Genomic DNA, 25217 nt, shown 5'->3' on the forward strand with positions numbered 1-25217 from the left:
CGACTGGAACAACGCTCCTCAGCCGCACCTCACCTGTCTCTTCCCTCTACGGATCCTGCGCGTCGCCGAAGCATCACCGTTTTTTCGGAGCGCGTCCAAAACGCCCAGTTTAACTACCAGATACCTTTTTTTTTTCTTTTTCCTTTTTTTTTTTTAACTCAAGTCACAAATCAAGAACGTGCATGAACCCTGGTGGGATTGTCTGTTATCCAGAAAACGCTTATATCAGATCCCTGCAAAAATAAAAAGATTGAAAAAAAAATAATAACAGAAAAAAATCCCATACCCTGCAGTTGCAACTGCAGGCAGTATTAAGTCTTCCTCTGTCAGGGCCACCGGCTGGTTGCATGCACTTGATCAAGCTTTAAAATCAGGAGTCAGCAAAACGTAATCCCCTTTTTAAATTTACAGTGGCGAGGTGAAATGTCCAACGCAGAGCAGGCACAGTGACAACAGGGGCCCATAATTCACACCCGCTGAAACACAGTCCTGCAGTGGATCAATGATGAATGGAAGACCTCTCTCTCTCTCTCTCTCTCTCTCTCTCTCTCTCTCTCTCTCTCGCTCTCTCTCTCTCTCTCTCTCTCTCACACACACACACACACACACTGTAAAGTCATTATTGAAATAGGCCTACGTGTTTTCTCACGATAAGGAAAATACTGACTTAAAGGGTCCAAATATACAGCAGCAGAGAGAAATAACACATCACATCTGTCGACAACATTTTGCTAAATTCATTAATTAATCAGGTTTTATCATCAATATAAAATTAGCTTCCTGATCAAATCATTCAATCATCAAAAAAAAGGAAAAAAAAATGCAAGGACGAGTTAAAAAAAAAATCACACACAAAAAAGAAATACAAACAAGAGTGATCACAGTGCATTTTGATTTTGAGAGGCCTGAAAATGGCATATAGGCTATGGAGTTGCTTCCTCTTAGGTTTCGGTGACTAAAAAAGAAACATGCACCGTTTCACAGTACTGACTGTATTTTTACACAATTTACCCGCATAAATTATAATATCTTATGGTGTCATGGTGTGTCTTTATACCTTAACTTTTCTTCTCCCCTTTGCAGTTTCTTTGGTATATTTCAAAAAGTAGCGTCTCCCTTATCACGCAGTGCAATTTCTGTCAGTGTTGATATTTGTTTGTGTCTGTCCTTGCTCGACTGAGCTCACCATGACCAATTACAGTCATCAAGGACAAACTATTACAAGCGCTAATGAATTTTTAGGCCCAGCATCACAAATGAAAGTACCATGACGAGTGGGTGGAAGTATTATTTGTATGCTTGGGTTTCCTTCCAAGTTCCAGAAACATGCCTTTGAGACTTAATGGTGACTCTGAACCACTCATAGTGTGAATGTGAGAGGGTGTGAGACTGTCAGCCATCGACTGGGATCTGCTCCAGCTAGATATAGGGTTATGATGGATAGAGGGATGGATGGATGGATGGATGGATGGATGTGTGACTTTATTTCAAATTCAAAACACGTGATTTTCTTTTGTCGTAGAGCTTGTGCAGATATAGAAAAATGTGCTGCAGAATTCACATTTTCTCATTGGTTTATAAATTAATCCTCACATTGGACCCGACTATCAGACTAGAACAAACTACTGTCAGTTACCAACACGAAGAAGGTGATAAAATATTTTGTATTTTGATAATGGTCAGTTTGATGATTTGCCATTAACTCCTGAATCAATTTGAATGAAATGGGATTGAGGATGACAATTATTTAATTGCTTGGACATTTTTTTTCATGGGCAAGTAATCTTTTTCATGTTTTTGAAATAGATTTTATTTTATAATTAGCATTTATTTTATATGTGCATCTGCATACTATGCTGGAAACAAACAGATAAGCAGGTGTGGCATTTCTTTGTGAAGCTTAAAACAGCTGCAAAGCAGGATTTTTAAAACTGTGAAAGGCTGTATTGTAAGGATATTATATACTATGTTTATACCATTGTGTTGCAAAGAGAGTATCTTTAATATTGACAACTAGTATTATGTAGAAATAATCTGCTTCCGAATATTTAAACTTTATCAACAGTAGATTCTTTACTAAAAGTTGAATATTTCTTTTAAAAGGTTTTCTTTGTCTTTTCTCAAAATATTTATATTATTCTGCAGTTTTATACATTCATAGTTCAGTAAGGACTTTTTTGTTTCTTGCCATGAACATGGAAAAGTTCATCCATTTAATTTGCGTTTTAAGGATTGTGGCTTTGTTTTCATGACTTGAGTTGTGGCAATGCTTATTAATATATCTTATTAATGTATCTTCCAATATGCAATATCTTTAAGGCAAATGCATTTATAGGATGAAGTTACATCCATGAAAAATTTGCCAAATATTTTCTACTCCTGTCAAAGAAATTATTGTGTTATTGAAAGCTATGCCCCCACCACCCGGTCCCGCATAAGCGGTGGAAGATGGATGGATGGATGAAAGTTATTTGGTGTTTATCTTGACATGTCTTCTACGAATGTTGTAATTCGTAGGTTGAAGAAGGAGCCTCCTCCTCCTCCTCCTCCTCATGGTCACCAGTCTGCTCACATGCTGCTGTGATGGAATCTTCTGCAACCAACATTTGTCACAAGTCAAAGGGGCTGAGCTCTGGGTGGCTGGCAGGACAATCAGTCCTCCTCACTCCCAGATTCTAGAGGTGGGCTCTGATAAACCCTGTGGGCAAGCATCTGGGAGGAAAGAGCTTGGTCCCAGTCTGTGGAGGTATGGGATTGTCACTGATTGCAGAATCTCACCTCTCCTTTGACAGGGGCCAATCAGGCACATGGGGATACAAGAAGCTAAATACAAGTTTCAACAGGGGCAGCAGAAGAAGCTGTTCGTGGCATGAGCAGAACAGATCTAGCAGGCTTTTAATGGATGTGGCCCACAGACCCAACCCTGCTGCTCATCCCACAAATGCATGCTTCATATAAATGAAGCCCTGTTTCAAAGTGGACAAACTTTCCTGCAGAATTACCAAGCTTTGCGTGCATGGTTTAGTACATTTTAGCTTTTTACATTTTTGATTCATTTTCATATAAAATTTGATCGGTCCTTTGAATTTTTTTTTGTTTAAAGAAATGGTGCAACGCTCCAAAGAGACACCATCGATAACGCAGAAAAACCCAGCTCATAGACTTATATTCATATCATACAAGGTTATCATCATTGACAGTCTTTCACTTAGTACAAGCCTCTGTTAAGTATTCTTGCTGATATTGATGGAGAATGCAACCTAAAGGCTTTCTGCACATCAATAGGTAGATAAAACCTGCAAAAGCCTTTGTTAATAATAAGTAACTTTTGAGTGACACCATGACTCGATTCTGATTATAAGATTCTGCTCAGCTATTTCTTTTCATGTGCAAACAGTTTGAACACAACCCTCATGTAACACAGTGTATGAACCGTTGATAAAGTTGAACACATTTTGTGACTGGGGGAACCAGATGTTCTTTGTTTTTCTCTGCCATTATGGGTTAGATATGTCACTATCAGAAAATATATAGATCTCCTCACTGCAACTGCATGATGTTCCTTTTCAATTGAAGACATTTTTCATAACATAGTGATTGTTTAGGTTTATATTCAACATGCCATATTTTATATTTACCTACCTGTAAGTTCTGAAGGGTATGTAATGTGACAAACCCATTTATTTTTTCAGATTATTGTACACTGTAGAAAATACACCCATGGCATGGTGCATTGAATATAAAATGACAGCAGTTATTCACAAACAGCATTAAAAAAAGAAACTTAAAACAAAGATTTCTATAAATTCATCACAAATCAAAGTTTTTACAAGTTCAATGTTTGTACAATTTGTGTTTGAACTGATTCAGATTCATTTTCACAAAACCCCCCAAAATATATACTGGACAAATTAATACATTGGCATGCAGTAAAAGGAGAAGCAAGAAGTATCTACTCAGCTAACTCAATCTATCTTCTGCTAAACATCAAGCAACATCACTAAGCCCCAAACCATTTATATCTACATATAAACATGGAGATAGATTTTAATCCACATATATCTTTTGATGCAGGTACAAACACTCAGTAATCTCAGCATGTATCGAGACACTACTCATGACGTCTGAGGTTTGTTGTTAAAATGTTACAATAACTCTGTTTCTGTTGATCCTGATGAATCAGCGGAAAATAACAGGAGTCTAAATGGGGACACACTTCTTCTGCCATTGTGGTTTATAAATTCACGTCACCCCTCCTGACATCCCCCTATCAAAAGAATAACTTTTGCAGCATATTTTGTTTTGCTTCTTGCTTTTCACTTTATTTGTAATCTGTTCAACAGTAGACTGGATTATTGCAACAGTGTGTGTACAGGTCTCAGTAAAGAATCTGTGAGACACCTGCAGCTCGTCCAGAACGCTGCAGCCAGAGTCCTGGTCAACAATGAGGGTGGAGCATATTATACTTGTGCATAAATCTCATAGCTAGCTGTCTGTGTGTCAAAGGATTGTCACCAAAATCTTACTTCTTGTCTATAAACCATTGAATGGTTTTACGCCTAAACATGTCTAAGATTTACTCTTAGAATATGACACGACCAGACACCGCGAGGGCAACAGGAAGAGGTTTACTAAGTGTCTCAGGGTCAAAAATAAACAAGGTTTTAGTTCCTGCAGTCTTCACCTGTGGAACAAACTTCCTGAACACTTGATAACCACGAAAACCTTCACGTCCTTTAAATCACGCTTTTAAACACTATTATTTGCTCAGGTCTTCCACTGAACAATAAATGTATTTTCTTTTATTACATTGATATAATTGAGTATTCACTTTATTTAGTCTCCTTTTAATTTCGTTTCAAATCGATTTGTTTGAGAGTAGTTCATAATCTTGATCTCTTGAGATTAAGACTCTTATTATGTCTTAATGGCGCTTTATGAATAAATTTGCATTGCCTTGAAATTAACATATCGGGTAATTTACGAGCATGAATATAAAGAAAAAAAACGACCTGAAGACCATTAACTGAAATCCCTATTTAGCGGATTCATTTTTAAAACCATATCACAATCACTTGATTCTGAAACCGATGAAAATAAACGGACCGATTTTCAATAAAGTTTTGGATGTGGAGGAGCGACGTGCTTGCGTCACTTCCGGCTGTGAATCCCTAAGTAGCCAGCTTAAAGCTAGCCGCCGCTGCTAGCTGCCGCTGCTAGCCGCCTGTCTTGCTCACGATAAATGATGATATTCTGACCGGTGGCCGACATTAACCTGGACAACTGCGGGAGAGCAGTAACAGCGGTGAGGGGCCTTTCATTTGGCTTTCTTCGTGTAGGCGTGCTCTGTCATATCGCTGTCTCATTTAGACATTCAGCATCACTGGCTAACGCTAGAGGTTAATATCGTTTTAACCGTCTAGCTACCATTAGCATATCAGCCGCTGTGTGTCTATTGATGGGATGTAATCAAACACCATCGTCCAGTGCTTCTGAGTTACTGTAAGTACGGAGTGAAGTCATCCCTTTAACAACGATAAAGGCGAGTAACACTGTAGACTAATACATTGTCTATTTAATGACGATAAAAACATCTGACGTCTGTATTGAGTCCGCGCTGTCTCATCACTTTGTATTGACGATATCTCTTCTTACTACCTCTATCTTCTCTATATTTCTTAAGTATGTGAAGTGTATTTACTGTTTAATGACTCCTAAATATTCGTTTTTTCTCTCTCAAAAAACGGTAATTACAACACAGTCAATTCTCAGGGCTTGTAACCGAGCGGATATTTGTATTTCACAACAAAACAGAGTAAATATCGGTTTAGCATTATTCAAACCGGCTGCAGTAGACAGGAAGGAACCAGAAGAAAACCTTTTTAGCACCATTTTTCCTGGATGAACACGAAGAACAAGGAACAGTCGGCGTATTGAAGGCTGATGTGGGTTGCGAACAGATGTTTAAACTAGTGGCTCTTGGAAGAGGGGATGTTGAACAGTAAGAGATAAAGGTAGCATAAAGTTGACTGTAATAGTGGATCATAAATTCATTGATCGCAGAAGAAGGGAGAATGAGTTGAGATTATGGAGACAATACTAATACCTTCGAATCTGTCTCTGATAAACTAAAGTAAGCCACCTTCTCTGAAGGTAAAGTGTTAGGATGACACCGCTCTGTGAGTGGGGTAGGATGTTATGGAGCTTGGTAATAAAGTGTTCATGTCCTGAAAAATTGTAGAAAGAGGTTATAAATGTAATGTCTCTTACTATATGTTGCAAAGCAGTGCTAAGCGGTAGTATTTACTCTTTTAAGCTTATTATACTTTGTCATGTACAGCAGATTGTACTGTTTCATTGTGTATTTTTTTCTGATGAAGATCCAGCTGGCTAAGTGACTGGACCAGAGGACCTTGGCACCACTGTGTGCCAGTTGACTTCAAGCTCTTAGGATTTCTGAGTCCAGGTATGCTTATTTCAACATGTAAAGTCAGTAATTTACTGCTATTCCTCTATTTTTTTTTTATTCTTTAATATTAATTTTTCATATGTTTATATAATTTATAGCTGCTGTGGAGACTGAGTGGGAAATAATTAAAGACTTTTTATCTTATACTTTTTTTTTAATCCAATCACTTGCAGAACCATAACTTTATATTTCGTTTGTGTTTACCACATACCATAGCAATTAAACACTCTTTGTGCTCATTTACTATTTTCCCTTTTCTGTATAATGTCGTCTTCCTGTTACAAGTTTAATGAATCACCCGCAATATATTAATATTATAGAATAAGTAGAACATCTGTAAATTTTAAAGGCAAGATAATACTATATAGAGGAACTGCTGATGTGAATCAAAGGCTTTGCTTGTTGCACACTTTTCTAATTTAACCATATCATTAATATGCTTCCCATTCTGCTCATTATTTCAGCAGAAGATGAACGGTCTGTCCATCCGAGAGCTATGCTGCCTGTTTTGCTGCCCCCCGTGCCCCAGTCGCATTGCAGCCAAACTGGCTTTCCTCCCTCCAGAGCCCACCTACGCTCTTCTCCCTGACCCAGATGCTGTTACTGCTGCTGGAACTGCGTCTGCGTCCGGCTCTGGGGTGGCTCTCCCCTCTCTCGGAGCCCCTGGACTGCGGTCCCGGCTAAGTGCTGGTGGCAGTGCGGACAGAGGAGGTGGAGGTAGTGGCAGTGGTGCTGGAGGAGGAGGAGGGGGTGGCGGCGGCGGCGGTGGTGGTGGTGGTGGTGGTGGTAGCAGTGGCAGTAACAGTGGTGGCAGCGGCAGTGGGGCAGAAGGCAGGTGGAAGCTCCATCTCACGGAGAGAGCTGAGTTCCAGTATTCCCAGAGAGAGTTGGATGTGACGGATGTATTCCTGACCAGGTCTAGTCGAGGAAACAGGGTTGGATGCATGTACATCCGCTGTGCCCCCAATGCCAGGTAAGAGACACACTATCCCTGAACATCTGAAACATGCAGGGGCACACACACACATCATAAACTTATTTTTTTTCATCTACAATTTGTTCTCAGTCGTCTGTCATCCCTCTATATGTGGGTTGATTATAGCTTCACTGCTTAGTTTTTCATGTAATAAATTCTTAAATGTAAAGCTGGAATGAAGTTTGTTGAAAGCACCAGATTAGTTTTAAGCCTCAAATCAAAAGTGCTCATCACACAGTTCTGCCAAAAAATTGATCTGTTCCTGTGTTTTTGACCAAAAAAGAAAAAGATCATGTCTCCAATTAAAAACTGTGATCCGGTTCAAGCTGTGACTCTTGTGATCCCATACAACTCTTTTATCTTCTTTTCTTTTCTCCATTCTCTCCTCTTCCTTCTTTGGTAAACAGGTTTACAGTGTTGTTTTCACATGGTAACGCAGTAGATCTGGGCCAGATGAGCAGCTTTTACATTGGCTTAGGAACACGCATCAACTGCAACATCTTCTCCTACGATTACTCGGGCTATGGTGTGAGCACTGGCAAGCCTTCAGAGAAGAACCTTTATGCTGACATAGACGCTGCCTGGCACGCCCTGCGCTCACGGTAAGTCGCCAAAAACTCTTCGTTTCCGTCCACGCAGAGTCCAGAATTAACAGCCAATTACCAACAAATGCCCGCTCAGAAGTTGGTTGGAGATAAGAAGTTGGGATGTAGTCTTATCTCTGGCCAGGAAGTTTTTGTGAAACTTAACATTGAGTTGGCTCAGTGTTACACAGACATCTCCCCTGCAGAACATAATCTTTCTCAGACCATCGGCCAGTTCAGCCACAGTGAAACAGTGGCTTCGTATCAACCACAGTGACGGCCGACCGTCACAAACTGTGCTTCACCTGAAATTGTGCTGTTTGACTGCTTATCTTGTTTATTTGCTGCCAGCACGGTTAATGAGCCTAATTTTGGAAGCAAATTAACATATCCAGGTGGCTGCACAGAGGACACTGAACAATTAAAGCATAATTCCAGTTTATGTCAGCCCGGTGTATTTTCCATCAGTGACTATTACATATGTTTGCCTTTCTACTATCTCGATTTGACATTTAGGGAAAACAGAAAGTGGCTCCAAATGTGATCTGTATAATGCTAATGTAAACTTGGGGTGGGGTTTTGGGGACTGGTGCAGTCCTGGACCGGACTGGGGTGGTCTCTGAGGGGTCGGGGGTTCAGACCCGGCTCCTTCTGCGGTTCGATTTGTGGCCCTCTCAGGTGTCTGGGTGTGGTGTCCTGATGCCCCCATGGCTTGGCGTGGCATTGGTCTGTGTGGATCAGAGAGATCAGGAGTCCTTTTGAAGTCCCACCTGCATGGGTGAAACCCCACTCTGGTTCCTGATGAGACTCACTTAAGTGTAGAAACCCTCCAGGGCATGCTGGGTAACACAGGCTGCTTCTGCCATCGTGGTGGAGATGACAAACACTGGTTTCACAGCAGACTTGGCCCTGAGTTCCCGCTGATGACAACAAATCAGTGTTGTGAACTTTATTGTTCACAAAATAGGATGTGCATTAAAAGTAAACATTTTCAGGATATACTCTTTAGCCAGTAAAGCTAGGCAAAAAAGTTCTCTCTTTCCATTGGTTATATTATAATCCGATAGCCAGCCCAGCCCGATTAGGAGTGAATTTTGTTGGAATTTTTTTAAAAGTACATCAGTTCTGATAGATGCAAACTGTGAGTAACTGCGTTAAAATAAACGGCGTGACTAACAGCACTGCTATTTTAGTAACAATTAATCCAATTAATTACTTTTCCCAGCGTTGCACCATTACCGTTGCTGACAATAATATGAGCTGCGGTTCCGTTACTATAATTCACTGCTTTAAGCTTGGTCTTTTCCTCCTCCGGAGTCCAGCTGAGCCAGCTTGGTGTACAGAAAGAAGGAACCGTATTGGTGCAAAGTGTGTCACGTAGTGTGACACAGATACAGTCATAGAGAGCTCTACGTCAGCAGATGTATGTCAGTGAATGTAGAAATACTGTGTTCAGTTACAAATTAAATTTGATTTGTGTATTGTATCATACACAGCAACATTTGAATAATTAGATTAATGCAGTGTTTCCTGTTTGTAATTTATTATGTCAAGTGTACATTTATTTCATAGTTCATTATTGCTTAAAATGAAAGTTTCTTCCTTTTAAAAGGGAGTTTTTCCTTTCCACAGTTGCTTATGTCATCATCTAATTTACATATCTAATTCAAATTAGAAGATAATCCCATTTAAAACTGATACATTGTTGCTAACTCCTCAGTCAGAAGGGACCGTATTGGTGCAAAGTGTGTCACGTGGTGTGACAGAAATACAGCCATAGAACCCTGATCATTCAAAGGCAGCTTTTAAATTGAAGTGCAGAGATTTATTGGCATTCATCTATTGTGTTTCTTTTTTAGTCTTTAACAAAAGTTGAAATGCTCTCTCCAGTTACAAATCAGATTTGCTTGGCGTCGTTTCATATTATCACACAGCAACATTAGAATCATTTAGATTAAAGTAGTTTTTCCTGGTTGTAATATGTTTCTGCACGTGTCCATTTATGTCATTAATCATATATTCAGTTTTATAATAAGTAGTTGAACATGTATCTTTAAAAGTTCCATTAAGAGGTAACTAAATATAAATAATATAAAATTAAATATAACTATTTCATTTTTAAAAGTAACTTGCCCAAAACTGAATGTAAACCACACGTACACATTTGATTCGACATTCCTGCACTTTTATATTAAAAATGTATTTTGGTCTGGAGGATTTGTTTTGAGATAATTTAAAGTGTTTTCCACTTCCATTATAGTAGAAGTGGTTAATATCTGCCTGGATGATTTGTGTCCCCTTTTTTCATACAAGCTGAAGAGTTTGCAGATCCGAAATGTCTCATCTTCTTCGTAGCTTTCTAAAATGGAAGTAACGTGTGCAGCTCTGCATTTCCCTGAGTCTCCACCGAGCAGGTGGAAAATGCAAAGTTTGCGTGACATACAGAGCCATACTAACCAAATTAATGAAGGAAATGCAAAGTTGAAATAAATATGCTTACAAACTTAAGACTGTAAACATTGAACTACTAAGGATTAATCAAGTTTTTTTCTTCTTTTTTTTGTTTTGCCATGTGAGTTTTGTTATTGGGTACATTGTGATTGTTCTGACATCTGAGTGTTTCTGTCTTTAGGTATGGTATCAGCCCTGAGAATATCATCCTGTACGGACAGAGCATCGGCACTGTGCCTACAGTGGACTTGGCATCGCGGTTCGAGTGTGCTGCTGTGGTCCTCCACTCTCCTCTCACTTCTGGCATGAGAGTGGCGTTTCCAGACACTAAGAAAACATACTGCTTTGATGCTTTTCCCAAGTGAGTTCGCTCCCAGAGACTGAAAGCTGCCACTGAATGACCCAAACATTATTAGACACACTTTTGAGACTGATCAGCCTCTCTGTCTGCTTGCGTTCCGAAAACTTTTTTGATTTTGCCATTTGACAGTAAAGTGTATCATGAAAGCATCTAAACTGAATTTTTGTAAAGGCTTGGTTTACTTTTAATATGGTCTGGCAGTAGTAAAAAAAAGGTGTCTCCAAATATCTATGATTCAAAGGAATAATTGATCATGTCTTTATGTTTTTCTTCCTTCAAGCATCGAGAAGGTATCGAAGATCACGTCTCCGGTGCTCATCATCCACGGTACAGAGGACGAGGTGATCGACTTCTCTCACGGCCTCGCCCTGTTCGAGCGCTGCCCCAAGGCCGTGGAGCCCCTCTGGGTGGAGGGAGCCGGTCACAACGACATTGAGCTTTACAGTCAGTACCTGGAGAGGCTACGGCGCTTCATCAACCAGGACCTGGCTGCACAGCACGCCTGAGACAGACACAGCCTCTCGGTGTTTGTTTGAATGAGCGTGCGTGCGTGTTAATGTGTGTGCATGCATGTACGAGTGCGAAAGGAGGTTGAAAGGTGTGTCTGAGAAATAACCCCCCCCCCCAAAAAAAAAGCATGTGTGAGTTTTTTTGTCACATCTGTGTGTCTTTGAAGCAGCACACTTTCAGGTTCAACCTCTAACACAACGTTCCGTTTTCAATTTTGAAGGTGAGAACTTTAAAAGAAAGAAAGAAAAACAAATAAAATCAGATGTACCCATCAGGTGAGATAAGTTGCAGTCCTAATGTGGGAAATGTCGTCAGGTGTGATTTCTCCAGTGTGTTCACTGAACTGAGAAGAGAAAACATCGTGCTCTGTCCTAGAAGGCACACAGATGTAATCTTGAAGTGTGACATTTGTGTGAATGGGTGTGTTATGACGCGAGTGTTGCGGGTCCATTCATATCTCCGTGGACCCGTGACACCCTGATTGGGCGTGTGTGTGTGTGTGTGTGTCTGTGTGTCTGTGTGTGCGTGTTTGTATGTGTTAGCTGACAGTAATTAAGGACATCCTGATGACTTGGACAGCTACGAGCTGAGGAGGCTTATGGAGACTTATCGATATTGGTGTATTTTTTTTTTTTTTTTTTTTTTTTGTTTCTATTTTTTTTTTATTTGGTGTGTGTATGAAGAATACCTCCACGGCTTGACCAGCTCTCTCTCTCTCCGGTGGACATACCCTGGTCAAGCCCGTGCCCCCTCCTCTGCTCTTTGTTTACCTGTTTAATGGACATCCGTCTGACTGCCAGGGCATTTCCCAAGTTGTCGTCCAGCTAACACTAACCTGCTGCTCTGGGTGGTCTGGGGGTCCGTCCCCTGCTCCTCGGTGTCGGCTATGGTGGAAACACATGGACTAGTCTGGAATACTCTCATAGCTTGTTTGGCTGCTGGGCGTCCCAGAGGATCATTGAATGACCAGGCTTTTTTTTTTTTTCTTCTTCTTCTTTTTTTAACGTGTATTTCCTGGCTGTGGTCTTTCACACTTCACAGAATCACAGCAGCATCTTCCAGGGAATAGCTGTGATTTTCCTGTATATGTCTCCCAACATTTATCTCCACAAGAAGGGTTGTTTGGTTAAAGTGGAAACGGGACTCTCTGTAGCACTCTGAGAAGATCTGCTTCGTGGGCTTTAATCAAAGTGCCGTGGAAGTGCAGGCCTACTCAGTAATTTTCATGTCTCCTGTCTCTTTTGGATTATCTGGCTCTAAACAGAAAGCTCGAAGGCCTTCAGTATACTAATGGGTGACTTTAAAGGTTAGAGTGCACTAGCTTGCTAAAAGCCAGGATTTAAGGGAAAGTTTGACATTTGTAGGGGGGAAAAAAACACATTTGCACACTTGCTCTGCTGCTGAAAATGTGATGAGAGGATTTATGCCACTCTCGCAGACACTCTTGGTCGTGGCTGCACCCAGACAAAACAATTGTCCAGCACCCAGTAAAACCACTTGTCACATGCAAAATGTGCTGGTTGGTTGACTCAACCAGGCGTTTTCATCTTTCGCAGTCTTCTCATCACTGAGTGGTGTCGGTGCTCTTATCTCATTCTCACGTGGAAAACAAAAACAGCAGATTCCCCTATTGTCGAGCTACATATTCGAGTTTGAAGTGCAGCTGTTAAGGTCTCTGTGAATTATTTCTTTATCTTGTCCTGGTGAACAAGCTCCCGTGAAGCTCAAAAGCTCTGAGGAAATGAGACCAAGTAGCTGCTCAGTTCACCAAACTAATGAGGATTATTCCCACTTTATTCAGAATAATCATGCTTCATCAGAATTACGCTGATTAACATTGAGCACAGTTTGTTTCAATTGTCTCGTTCCAGTAGCACTCATCATCATCAGTTACTCATCCTCTCGTCGGTATTCACCCTCTGCACATTTCTTGTAGTGTTTACGTCTCGATGTAATTTATCCAGCTGTGTTTTCGTCGTAGTGTGGGGCCACGGACCCGAACCATACGTGTCGATGTTCTGACTCACGATGTTGACGTAGATCAGGTGCCGGGATCATGTCTGCTCGCTCTGTTTCAGCCTCCGTGGCCCCAGATGTACAGGAGCTCTCTTATGGGTGGCAAGCACGCTTCAAGTGTGACACAAGCCATATTTGAGCCTCTCACTGTTGGTGTGGTGCAGGTTCCACCACACACACACACACACACACACACACATGCACACACGCACACATACATATACACACACACACACAAACATGTACTGTAGTTTACAGTATGTTTACACATTTATATAAATCAGATCAAGCATGACAAAAGCAGGTCTTAAGTTCAGCACTATTGTACAAAGCATCCAAAGTGTAATAAGGGTATAAAATGTAAGTCTCTGTGTCTTCTTCATTATTATTGACCAAGTTCTACAGGCCAGCATCAAGTGATACAAGTGTCCTGTTTGGATGAGTGCTAATTGGCCCTGTGTTGATCTGAGAAACGTACGAGAGCGTCCCCGCTGCACCCGGAGACCCGTCAGCTTCAGTGGTAGTAGCTGTTTTGTTAAAGGGAACATTTACTGAGCTAGCACTGGACTGATTACTCCATTTTGGGAGTACAAATAGGTCTCCGCAGCAGAACGGTTACTGAACACCACTCGCTTCCTGTCATCTTTTCCGAACAGGATCGCTCCTGTTCTCGTCCTGTGCTTAGATATTTGAATATTGGAAATCTGTTACCTTCTTGAACCAGGGATCTGAGCCGTCAGAAGTACGGGAGAGAGTCGCCGGCTCTCTCCAGAAGGAGTCCTCAGTTTCTCCTGGGCAGGTCGGGTTATCAGGGAACCCTCTGGATCCACATTTCAGTCACAGAGCTGAAGTAACTGAGTGGAAACTCGCCGTTTTGTTGATGCACCACTATGATTGACGTATATTGTATCCTCTGGCCTTGAATGTTTAACGATCGGGGGGTGAGCAGTAAAAACTGTATGCATGTCTATTGTGTTTTTGCAGAGCAAATGATGGGTTGGGACATTATCTATTGTGTAGTCTATGTGAGGGTAAAGCTGAAGTCATGGCATTGGAACATTGAAGCGCTTTTTAAAAAAAAAAACACTACGGGACATTTATTTGAATTTTTTTATTGCTGATACTAACTGATGTATTGTTGAGTTTTGTGCTAGAGTTTGAGTGGGGAAGTGGTGGGAGGGCAGGGGGTGGGCGGGCAGGCGGGGCGGGGTAGAACAATATTAATGGACTGTTTATATGGTTACTGTACTTACCTATTCTACTCTTTGTATTATAATTTGTAATTTTATGTTGCTTTTTTGAAACTGAAAATATGATGTAATGAAATTAATTCATGGGACTGAATCTTGACCTTTTTATGGACAACAAAATAAAATCACTTATGTACAAAAAAAAGTGAACCTTGCAGGATTGATTTCAGTTATTGCACAGTAATGATTGAAGATCTGTTAAAGATCTGTGCCCCATGTTACACAAGGGAACTTACTGTTGTGAACTCTATGAGCAGGTGCTTCTAGGATTTTTTTTTTTTTTTTTTTTTTTTGCTTGGTTTTTGATCATTTGAGATTTACACTTATTTATGACAGTCAGTGTTGGAAGCTCATTTCTCACTTCCAGTAAATACACCTAATTATATTTAGGTGTACTGAATGGTGTACTTATGGTGTATTCATTTAAATCACGTTTATTAGATTTATTCAGGACAAAACTGTAAAGTCGCCAAAAACTTTACATTTCCAAGTGTTTTTTCCCACCAGATGAAATTTGCCAACTGTGAGAAATGATGACCTTAACTGCAATACATTCGTTTGGCCACCAGGGGCGCATTCAGTCTGTAGTATGTGTTGAGTCTGTTCAAGATTACTTCACAGATATAGAAAACTATTTATAGATTTTCACAAGTTGTTCTGATCATTATATGAACTAGCTTGCTCTTTCATTGAGTTCCAGATACATATGGCCAAATGCTTTATGCTTTAGAACAGGGGTGTCCAAAGTCGGTCCTGGAGGGCCGCAGCCCTGCATGTTTTCCACGTCTCTCTGCTTCAACAAACCTGAATCTCATGAGGATTCATGGCCAAGTCCAGCAGAAAGCCTCATTGCAATCAGCTGTGTTGTGTCAGCGCCTGTCAGTGAAATATATTTTCTCTTATACATATTTTTTTCTTAAATTTACATTTTTTTTAATCAAAGATTTATTCTCCAAGGTTAAAAACAAAAACAGGCAGGGAAAAGGCATCCCCATTACCCCATAGAGTTCATGCTGCTGCTGTTTCCCCACTGTAGAACCCTGGCGCCCCCTAGTGGAGACTTGCCCAATTTTTAAATATTTTAAACCAATTTGATTTTTGTTTTTTTTTGTTTTTCTTTTAAATAGATTCTTTCCGGTCTATGTTTTTAACGTTTTCTCTGGAGGCACTCCTTCGTCTCCACACCTAATTCTAACATTTTTCTCTTTTTCAGACTTCTTAATTACACATTCATAAGATTCTAATCTGTCTCTATGTCCCCCATGCCTCAGCTTCACTTTGAATTTAGTCTGGTCAAGAAGTTTTAAAACCAATGACTATATATATATATATATATATATATATATATATAAATCAAATTAAAGAGAGAAACGCAGAGGGAGCAATGACGTAACGTGTCTGAATAAAGGAGATGCCAGTCAAAAAAATCAGGATGAGTTTAATGAGTTTCATAGGTTTGGCTGCCCTCTGCCGGCTGATTACCATCATTACAGTGTTTTTCCTTACACATATGTACATTCCCAGCAGTCACTTCACACACTTGATGTGTCCAACTGGTATGATAAAATTAATGTAAAATCAAGTAATAACATCATTGATCACTGACAGTCCTGCATGTTCAGAGTCTGGTGTGTTCTCTGTGCTGCAGATTGTGTGGATGGAAGACGACGCCAGCCAGGACTCCAGCAACTTCAGCTCGCTGAGCTCAGCTGTTCAGCAGCCAGAAAATAGTCATGGCTTCGGCAGGCTGCCTCCATATGGCCCTGCGCAGGAGAGCCTCCCCTCCGTTTTTGATCTGTCAGCAGAGAATCGATGTGCTGCAAAACAGAAAAATATCGTCCCCGTGTCTCTCTGCCAGCACAGTCAGTCATCCATGCAGTTCGCCATGTGTGGCCTGGTTCACACGTCTCAGAAGCAGCTTCATGCTGACCTGCATTCCCCCGAAGAAGATCACACAAACACAGGGCTTCAGTTTCTACCTTTTTTTTTTTTTAAGTCCAATATTGGAAATATTAGAAAATTTCACTGGAATATGGAGTGAATGCAAAGTGGCGAGATGCCTGAAGGTGTCCATCTAATGAGGAACAAAGCAGAAAGGATGGAAACATAGGCGTGTGCTGCGATGTGCTCCGGGAAGAATTTGGCTGCTTCTGCTGCTCGTCTCTGATTATGTTTCTTGGTACCTGGGAAACAACAAACAGGAAGAGGAAACTATTCAAAGAGGTGCAAATATTGTTGCCACTGAAAAGAAACGTCAGATCCGTGAAACTAACGTAAAATTCCTGCTCTGAAAAAATGAAGTTTTTCAGCAAAACAAAACAGAATTGTCATTATCTGTCATTTTACTCATTAACTTCCATTCTTTTGCTCCAATTACAGATGATTACATAATCAAAGCACATTGGTTTGAACTACTATTCATTTTTAATTCACATGTTTTCTATCGAAGTCAAAAAAAAAGCACATTTCTGGAGATTAAATATATTTCCCTTTGAATAGAAACCATTCTCAGCATAAGCAACTTTAGGTGACTCTTAAGCCTTAAAACTCATTGCCTTGAATGTAATCTTCCCCTCTGGTGTGTACAGTTTGAGAAGTTTCCCAGAGGGCGCGACGGTCCAGGAATGAGATTGCTTATCTGTTTTTTTTTTTCTTTCTTTAACGGCAGTTGTTTTAAACCAGTAGAGCGACTTTGTTAATGTGTGATCTGATCAGCAAGTTAATAGTTTTACAAGTTCCCACAACCTGTTTGACTATTTCCGACATCAAAACATTTCCTCATGCTTTTCAGTCACGACAATTCTCTCTCTCTTTTTTTTTGGACTTTGAGTGACAGTGTCAAGAGAGTTAAAATATAGTTTTTGTTTCTAAATATTTCCACAGTAATAAATAAATACTATTGCTATACATGGTTTTATTTTCTTGATAAATCTTGAATCTGTTTTCACTTAGAGTCACTGACAGTAGAAAATATGACATCTTTTTAAGGGATAAATTATGCCACAAATGTGTGCCCGCATTTCGATGATAATTACTTCTACTCAAAGTCGCGCTGTGAGTGGAAAATGTCTGGGAGAGGTGTGTCTTCTCCACTCACGGCCTGTGGCTTGAAGAGAATTCGATCAGGCTTCCCAAAGAATTGAGCTGCTCCTCCAGAGTGATGAGCCTGAGGCCGATGTAGCTGGACACCAGGAGGAGCATCACCAGGCTGCAAACGTCAACAAACAATACTTTAATGCATGCCGCAGATTTCAGCCTTGCACGATAACGTGCTTTCACTTTGAGGAAGGGAATGAAGTCTTGCTTCACGGTCTAAGATTAGCACACAGTGTACAGCGCTCGCGTTACACTATCAGTAAATTGTATCTGCTTGAAGCCACAGTGGACAGTCTGATAATGTGTTCCAAAACGGGGTGGGGCGGGTCGTCAAGATCAAACTGGCTTTAAGTGTGTACTTAGAGAAAAGTCTGAACGGTTAGGACCCTTCGTGAGTTTCATGAGGCATCCAAAAAAGGATATTTAAATGATCCAAATGGGCAAAGATTAGTGACTTTAAGCTGCTGCTCAGTGTGAATATGAGTCTGTGTGGCGGATATTTGCTCTGCGATGTGTTAAACATCCGACCCCAGGACGAAAGCAGCCGGGACAGAAGACAGATGGTCTGAGTTTAGCAACTTTGTTGTTGCTCTGGACGTATTATATTCTCCATAAAGTAACTGCTAACTAAAGCTGCTAAAAGAAGACTGCTGGGCAAATAACAAAAATCAGAGTTTGTCTGATTAAATCAAGGATACTCACAGAAACAAGTAGACGTAAAAGATGATGCTGAGGTTGTCAGTTTCACTGAAGATGATGGACGGCTTGATTCTCTCAGTGAACGACCACATCCACGATGAAACGCCTGACAGGGATAGAAACGTCATCAATGTGTTTGACAGAATGACGCTTTACTGTGAAGAAACCTGGGTCTGGGTGCTTGTAGTTTGTGCACGTTCACCTTTGTGGTCTTCGTGTGTTAAGCTGTTTTGATCGGTGGAATTGCGTCCTATAGAACCTGTAAAGGTGCAGAAGTGTTTCTGAGTTCAATAACAGCAGGATTCTCAGTATCTCAAATATATATATATATATATATATAAAACCAACAGCCTGTGTTTTTTTATTTATTATTACCTTCACTGGATATATGAATAACGCCACTGCTGGAATCATGATCCTCTATACTGGAAGAACTAGACATCTGTGAGAAAGACAAGGATGCAGACAATTGTTTTTTAATCGAACATTCTCGCGCACACATATTCAGTCAAGTGCGACAAGATCCAACCGGCAAACCTGATCAGCTTCATTCTCAGCAGAGGACACATGAGGGCTGCTGTTCGGACTCCAACTCTGTTTGAAGAACAGAAATTTGAATAAAAAAGACGTGAAAGAGGAAATACATGTTGAACAGCGGCCGCTGTACCTGTGCATGTGAGCAGAGTCTCTGGAGGAGTTTGTAACACATCTGACGACCCCTCAAAGACACAAACGAGTACTGGAAGACAGGAAAAGAAAACCTCAGCAGGAGAAAGTACATTTAAAATCTGTTTTACTGTTGTTCTTGTTTTCATGGCCAGTTAAAATAAAAAAGACACAGCAAAGGGAAGTAAGTAATCACAATGAGATTACAAATACCTATATTATTGAATAAAAAGTGTTTGAAACTACTTCCTTATTTGGTCCATTTCAATGAAAGCTCAAACTGATCACATTTGTAACGAGGGAGGATAGAAACGCAGCTCATCATCTCTTGGTTTCACAACTGTAATTCCCTGTAGGTTTATGTATGCTGAGTCAGAAACCCTCAGAGACGTCGGCGTGCTACCGAGCCCCGAGGAGCCTGATTGTTTCTGCACTAGAGGTTAATGATAACGAATCCAGAAGCTTCCATCGGATTCCAAATCTACATATCAGCTGCAAAGGGCAGATAGCACAAACTCTACATCCATGACTTATGATTCCACGCCATAAAACATTAAAAAAAAAAACCTTAAGCAATATAAAATATATGGATATTTTGAATGTGTGTATTTCCCGACCTTCTCGCCATCGGCCGTCTGGATGGAGAGCATAGACAAGGCTGAGCTGTGTCCCGTCACCTCCCTCACACTGGAGTGAGGAATCACCACCTGCAGTCAGTTCAGGGACATATATTTATATTTTTATTTATGCTGGTTGTTTTGTTTGTTAAAGTCATCAGGAAGTCCCATGCATGTGTAAAGCTGACTTTGTTACCTTGGTGTCTTTGAGCAGCACAGATGAGTGGAAACAGACATGATTCTCAGAGACAAAGAGTCTGCCATGATACAGCACTTCCTTCTGTAGGGCACAGGTGAACGCTGCGACACACACACACACACACACACACACACACACACACACACACACACACACACACACACACACACACACACACATCATTTAAGACTAATAGGTAGGCGGTTCTCCATTCATGATGACAATAAACCTGCTGTATCATTCGAAAGCAGGTCTGGAGAATCATTTACAACTTGGCAAAGCATCACACAAGACTCAATCAGACAGCGAAGAATTCAGGACGGAGTGAAAAACCAACACAGCGCGACGTAGTTTCCATAAATCAATATCAGCAAATGAGTAACAGACTCTGGCTCTCAGGCGAACTCACTGTGTGTCAGCTTCTCGTCCTCAGGAATCTCTGAAAACAGTTTGTGGAAGCTTTTGTTGTGCTTCTGAAAACTCTGTTAGGAAAAATAACAATGATGTGTTGGTGATATATAACAAATGTGGAGCTAAAAAAAAAGTTAAACATACTTTTGCATTTAGCATTTAACTGAAAAAAAAAACTGTGTATACCATTGATTTATAATCATTTTGGAAGTAATTGAGTTTGTAAGGACACACTTAATTGAGCATTTAAACAGAAATTAAGAATATAATGATTCACTTCAGATATTTATTTCTGAACATCTACACAATACAAGTCCCATATTTATTTTTGCTTGAAATTCAGTTTTTGGTCACTCCCAACCTTTAATGTTAAAAACACAACTGCTGCAAGACACACTCGTGTTACTCTGTCATGGAAACATCATTAAATGTGCTGAAATTTAGAGGGAAAACTACGGATTTGGCTAAATCTTGTTTGCTGCCATTAAACATTTCATTTGCATATCTGGGTGAAGTGAGATTTAACAGTTTTCTTTGATATGAAACAAAGTGAATTTTACTGTTATCTAGTCATATTTCAACAAAGTCATTGTATTACTATTAATAATTATGAAGTGAAACTGTCAGGGGGAGTATTGTTTTCGGGTATTATTTCACTTTTAGCTCTGCTCACGCCGCACTGCTTACAGTCTGTTTATGTCACAAACAAGTGGAAAATGTGCATGTTCTCCTATAATGGGAGAACATCAGTGTATGAACTTGACAAAGCACAGTCTGTAAGCACACAGTCATTTGGGTGAGATTTCAGAGAGCATTGTTATTAAGATTGTAGCCTGATTCTGGATTTATATGAGATAAAAAAAAAAAAAAAAAGCAATATTCGCTGCTTTTCTCTCTCGTTCCTGTAATATATATTTCAGAACTTTTAGTGCAAAATGAATGGTATGAATGAATTAAAACTGCAGCCATGGCTCAAGGCCAAAAACCTCCACACAAAATCTAAAACGTTTAAGTTCATTATTCTTTTAGGTTTATCAATCACACACTTTTTTATTCATCAATAAAACTTTTTTACATTGAATATCAGTTAAAGCTGCATTAGTTCTACTTACATGATTGCGGATTGGCCCATTCGATTGGCACAGACTCCCCTCTGCTATAGGCTGCTCTCTGTCACAGTTCAAATACACAGTGCACAAGATAAAAAGAAATGCACGCAGAGCAACGTCCCCACACAGGTTTCAGCATTTCCAACCACACTTTCAGCTTTCCCAAAGCCATGCAAAGTGTACCTGAGAGGCATGCTAGAGTTGAGGCTGTGCTTTAACTCCTGGATCTCGATGTGGGCATCATCTAGAGACTGGCTCACTCTGGTTTTCCTACCATTAAACAAGCTGCTGCTTTTTCTCACACCGAGAAGTCCACCTCCGTCCGACAGCCTATCGCCAGATACCAGGAGATAAATGCACACCAGTGAAATAGAAACACACGGAATAAAAACATCCAGGAAAATACCAACAGAGCATATTCGTCCTTGATGGGGGTGTCAGTAAATAATCTGGATTTTAGACTTATAAGTATCATCAGATCAAATTGTGTGTGTTGTCAGTGAATTTTTCAGTGTGCTTGATTGTATTTATTTGCATGAAATGAAGAGAGAAGCAGTTATCTTGGTCATGTTTGACATGAACTATTTACAAAAAGTTTATCTTCTGGGGTCAAACACAGGTGAAAGGGTAAAGAATGTACTGTCTGTGATTTTAGACTTTTTTTTTTTTGCCTGAGAAAGTTGAAGTTAAATTTCCTTGTGTGTCCTTGTGAAACCTCTTTAAATGTCACCTGCACTCTCAGCCTATTAGTGTGGTAACTCTGCAGTCTCTGGGCAACAGCAGGGTCTCTGGAGGATGCTTTTACTCCTGCAAGGCAGCCAACACAAAAGCCTGGCCACATAACACAACTACGGAGCACACATCTGCCACTCATTTCCATTTTTGGCAAAGTCTGAAGTACCAGCAGTAGTAATGCCTGTCTTCTAATGAAGTTTTCCCAGGGAGAGGAGGAAGCAGAGGAGGAAATAGAGAAACAGTGATACTCACATGGAGCTGTCCAGAGATAATTTCCTTCTGTGTTTCACATTCATGACGGTGAGTAAATACTTCTACACACAGGTTCAGACTGATCTCCTGGATCAGGGTTGACTAATGAGCCAAGTTGTGTTTTGTCTCCTCTCCTGGAAGCAACTCTTCAAGTCCGAGCAGCAGGTTAAGAAACAGACGCAAGGACGGCCCACACTGTAAAGTAAATTTGTGTTGTCGGCCAATCAGCTGCGAGGGGCGGGACTCGGTGGTGAGGTTCAACCAATCAGTGAAGGCAGATGAAGAAGCCACACTTTCTGCTCCTCATTGACAACCGTTGCTATGGGAGGCCCGGCTCACCTTGACCTTTCAACATCCAAAGAGGCGCGCACACGCGCGCACACACACGCTCTCAGTGCAACACAGGTATGCAGGGACAGACAGCGGTCATGCGCCAAAGAGATGACAGTCACACTGCATCTTGTGCCACGCAATGCAACCTGTTCAGCCAGCACAGATACACATCAGGAAGGCAGGCCGAGCGATAACCTGCAGCACAGATGCAGGACAGGACATGCCATCCCAGCCTGTTCTGTACAGTCAAACCACGCAATGTCTTCACTGTCGGGTTGCTAATTGTAAACTCCTCAGTGTAGCATGTCTGGATTTGTCCTGGGTGTTATAAACGTGGAGAATCCTGTTGGCGAATAAATGTTCCATCCATCTTCTTGACTGCTTATTCAATTTCGGGGTGAGCTGGAGCTGATCCCAGATGACTTTGAGTAAGCAGGACACAATTTGGAGAGGTTCCATCGCAAGGCGAACAAAGAGATACAGACACATTCTCAGTAGGGTCAATTTGGAGTCATTTATTAACCTCAGATGTCTGTTTCTGGACTGTTGGAGGAAACAGACTACCCCAGAAAACCAACAACAGATGAAAAGTAAATGGAAGAGTGCTAATCGCTACAACGTGTTTTAGGGTTTTCCAACACGCATCAAACATTTTTATGACGTCATACTACAATTCGAACCATTTAATCAGTTATTCATATCTCCCTCGCACGGCGTTACCAGTACGCCTTGGTAAAATGCCATTGCGCATATTTTGGAGAATGTTCCAGATGACACTTCCTCTGTAATCCTCTTGACTTTCTTGAGCAAGCAGTGTCAAAGCGACATGTGACAGGTGCACGTGCCATGTGTGTTGGTTTCTGTTTCAACTTATTGTTGATAAACCACGGTGTGAGGAACTGCAGATGCACCATGAAAACCTAAAAAAACAACCATTTATATATCTTCCCTGAAGTTGATAATAATATATTATATGCTTTATGAATGTGCTTCTGGTTTGCAAATTATAGCTTGGGATTATTCATTTACATGTCAAAGTCATTTCTTTCAAAGAGAGATGCACCAGACTTTATTTGTATGACATTTATATATTATTTTAACAATAATTAGGTAATTCTGTCAGTGCATGTGCAAGTGTGCAAGTTTTCTATGCTATTGTGCAATATTTTGTGGTCTCTCAAATATGGAAAGAGATAAATGAATAACGTCTCATGTATTTTAAATGAGACTTCCTGAACGGGACGGTTTTTTCTTTTTGATCATGTAAATGATACATTTCTGGAATGAAACACTACAGCTGAGTGGAGAGAGTAGAGGGTTTAAAATGTCCTAAAGAATCCTGTCATGTATTTTTAGTGTGACTCGGGACTTATTAAACGATCAATGATTCTCTGATTTCCACAGTATCACAGGAGTCTGATCTGTTGTTCTCTCTCAGTGTTTGTTTATGTCCCACTTGACTGTCTTCACTTGTCTCTAGTGGTTATTGGTTGCTAAGTGAAAGTGACTTTTTCAAGCTAAAGCTGATATATGTCGGTGAGTAGTGACTCCGATTTCATCATGAATGGAGCTGGAATGCCAGCTGAAGGTGTGATGTTACTGGACGTGTTTCAGCACGCCAGGAAGAGGACGCACAGCAATTAAAGTTGACAGCATTCAAAACAAACTTCCCATAAGCCACTATTTAAATTACAGAACAATAGAACTGATGTGATTTTCTTTTTTTATTGTTAGTCACGTTGTTCAGCTGATATTCACTCCCGTCCCACCTGTCCTTCCCAACTTTGATCTCCTTTATGCCGACCAGATTATCATAACTAACGACTATAACTGTTACCCTTGTCACTGGAATAATGTTTCCTATGTTTATTTTGTATTCAAGTCCTCCAAACTGCAGCTTCCATCAGATCTACACAAACAAAACTTGACTGGCAATTATTCTGTCTGCTTCACTTCCTTTGCTTCACTGGACTGCTTCCTTGAATGTGGTCCTTGTTAAACTCTCAAATACAATCACTTTTCAGTCAACATTTTCATATTCTGAACACTAGCTGTTCACTGTTATTTATTTCATCTTCCACTGGTCCTAACACGGTGGTTTATTGTGCATATTGATTAGTTTCACGTTAGAATTTGTGATAATAAAACTGAGGTGTGCTGAGCAAAACAACAAAGCCAATTTGGAAAATTAACTCGTACACTATCCCAATTAAAAATACTTGAACAAGTGTGTTCAATATGGTCCAGCAGTTCAAGAAACACCTCCAGTGAGGCTCTCTCTGTGTTCACACCGGCAGCTGTTCAAAGCAGCCAGAGTGATCACAGCCAGGAACAATGAGGCAAAAAAAAACCCCCTTTACATCTTTTATGTGTACGGTTCTGCTCATGAGTGTTATTACATCTGCCGGTGCGTCGGGGTGTGCCACAAACACCACCGCTGATACAAAAAGCAGCATTCCTGGTGTCACGTCACTGACACAAAG

General features: G+C 40.6%; 2 protein-coding genes across 6 annotated transcripts; one reads left to right on the forward strand and one right to left on the reverse strand.

Annotated features, from left to right (window-relative positions):
• The first annotated feature begins 5170 nt into the window (after positions 1-5170).
• Positions 5171-13428, forward strand: LOC115405121 (alpha/beta hydrolase domain-containing protein 17A). Of its 4 annotated transcripts, none has more exons than XM_030114585.1 (6): positions 5171-5305; positions 6381-6466; positions 6934-7442; positions 7853-8047; positions 10662-10841; positions 11122-13428. In XM_030114585.1, exons 3-6 carry the CDS (start codon positions 6940-6942, stop codon positions 11345-11347), a joined length of 1104 nt encoding a protein of 367 aa, XP_029970445.1. In that variant the 5' UTR covers positions 5171-5305; positions 6381-6466; positions 6934-6939; the 3' UTR covers positions 11348-13428. The 4 variants fall into 4 exon arrangements, with proteins under 4 accessions (XP_029970445.1, XP_029970444.1, XP_029970447.1 ...); XM_030114584.1 differs by having other exon boundaries at positions 6937-7442; XM_030114587.1 differs by lacking the exon at positions 5171-5305 and adding an exon at positions 5431-5502.
• A 2607-nt stretch (positions 13429-16035) lies between these two features.
• LOC115405123 (GRAM domain-containing protein 2B-like) lies at positions 16036-22563 on the reverse strand. 2 transcript variants are annotated; one of them, XM_030114588.1, is made up of 13 exons: positions 22402-22563; positions 21598-21744; positions 21418-21475; positions 20304-20376; positions 19892-19995; positions 19696-19785; positions 19080-19151; positions 18950-19006; positions 18788-18854; positions 18615-18671; positions 18416-18518; positions 17715-17825; positions 16036-16800 (listed from the first exon to the last, which is right to left on the reverse strand). In XM_030114588.1, exons 1-13 carry the CDS (start codon positions 22443-22445, stop codon positions 16785-16787), a joined length of 999 nt encoding a protein of 332 aa, XP_029970448.1. In that variant the 5' UTR covers positions 22446-22563; the 3' UTR covers positions 16036-16784. The 2 variants fall into 2 exon arrangements, with proteins under 2 accessions (XP_029970448.1, XP_029970449.1); XM_030114589.1 differs by lacking the exon at positions 21598-21744.
• Between the last annotated feature and the right edge of the window lie 2654 nt (positions 22564-25217).

The sequence above is a fragment of the Salarias fasciatus genome, chromosome 18, assembly GCF_902148845.1.
Source record: "Salarias fasciatus chromosome 18, fSalaFa1.1, whole genome shotgun sequence".
Classification (NCBI taxonomy): domain Eukaryota; kingdom Metazoa; phylum Chordata; class Actinopteri; order Blenniiformes; family Blenniidae; genus Salarias; species Salarias fasciatus.

Excerpts from the sequence above, each read along its gene's own strand:
- LOC115405121 (XM_030114585.1), top strand. The coding sequence starts at position 6,940 with ATGAACGGTCTGTCCATCCGAGAGCTATGCTGCCTGTTTTGCTGCCCC. Across the intron at positions 7,443-7,852 it reads CGCTGTGCCCCCAATGCCAG|GTTTACAGTGTTGTTTTCAC; the intron begins GTAAGAGACACA and ends TTTGGTAAACAG. Across the intron at positions 10,842-11,121 it reads TGCTTTGATGCTTTTCCCAA|CATCGAGAAGGTATCGAAGA; the intron begins GTGAGTTCGCTC and ends TCTTCCTTCAAG.
- LOC115405123 (XM_030114588.1), bottom strand. The coding sequence starts at position 22,445 with ATGAATGTGAAACACAGAAGGAAATTATCTCTGGACAGCTCCAT. Across the intron at positions 20,377-21,417 it reads ATGGGCCAATCCGCAATCAT|AGTTTTCAGAAGCACAACAA; the intron begins GTAAGTAGAACT and ends TTTTCCTAACAG. Across the intron at positions 18,519-18,614 it reads AACACACGAAGACCACAAAG|GCGTTTCATCGTGGATGTGG; the intron begins GTGAACGTGCAC and ends TATCCCTGTCAG.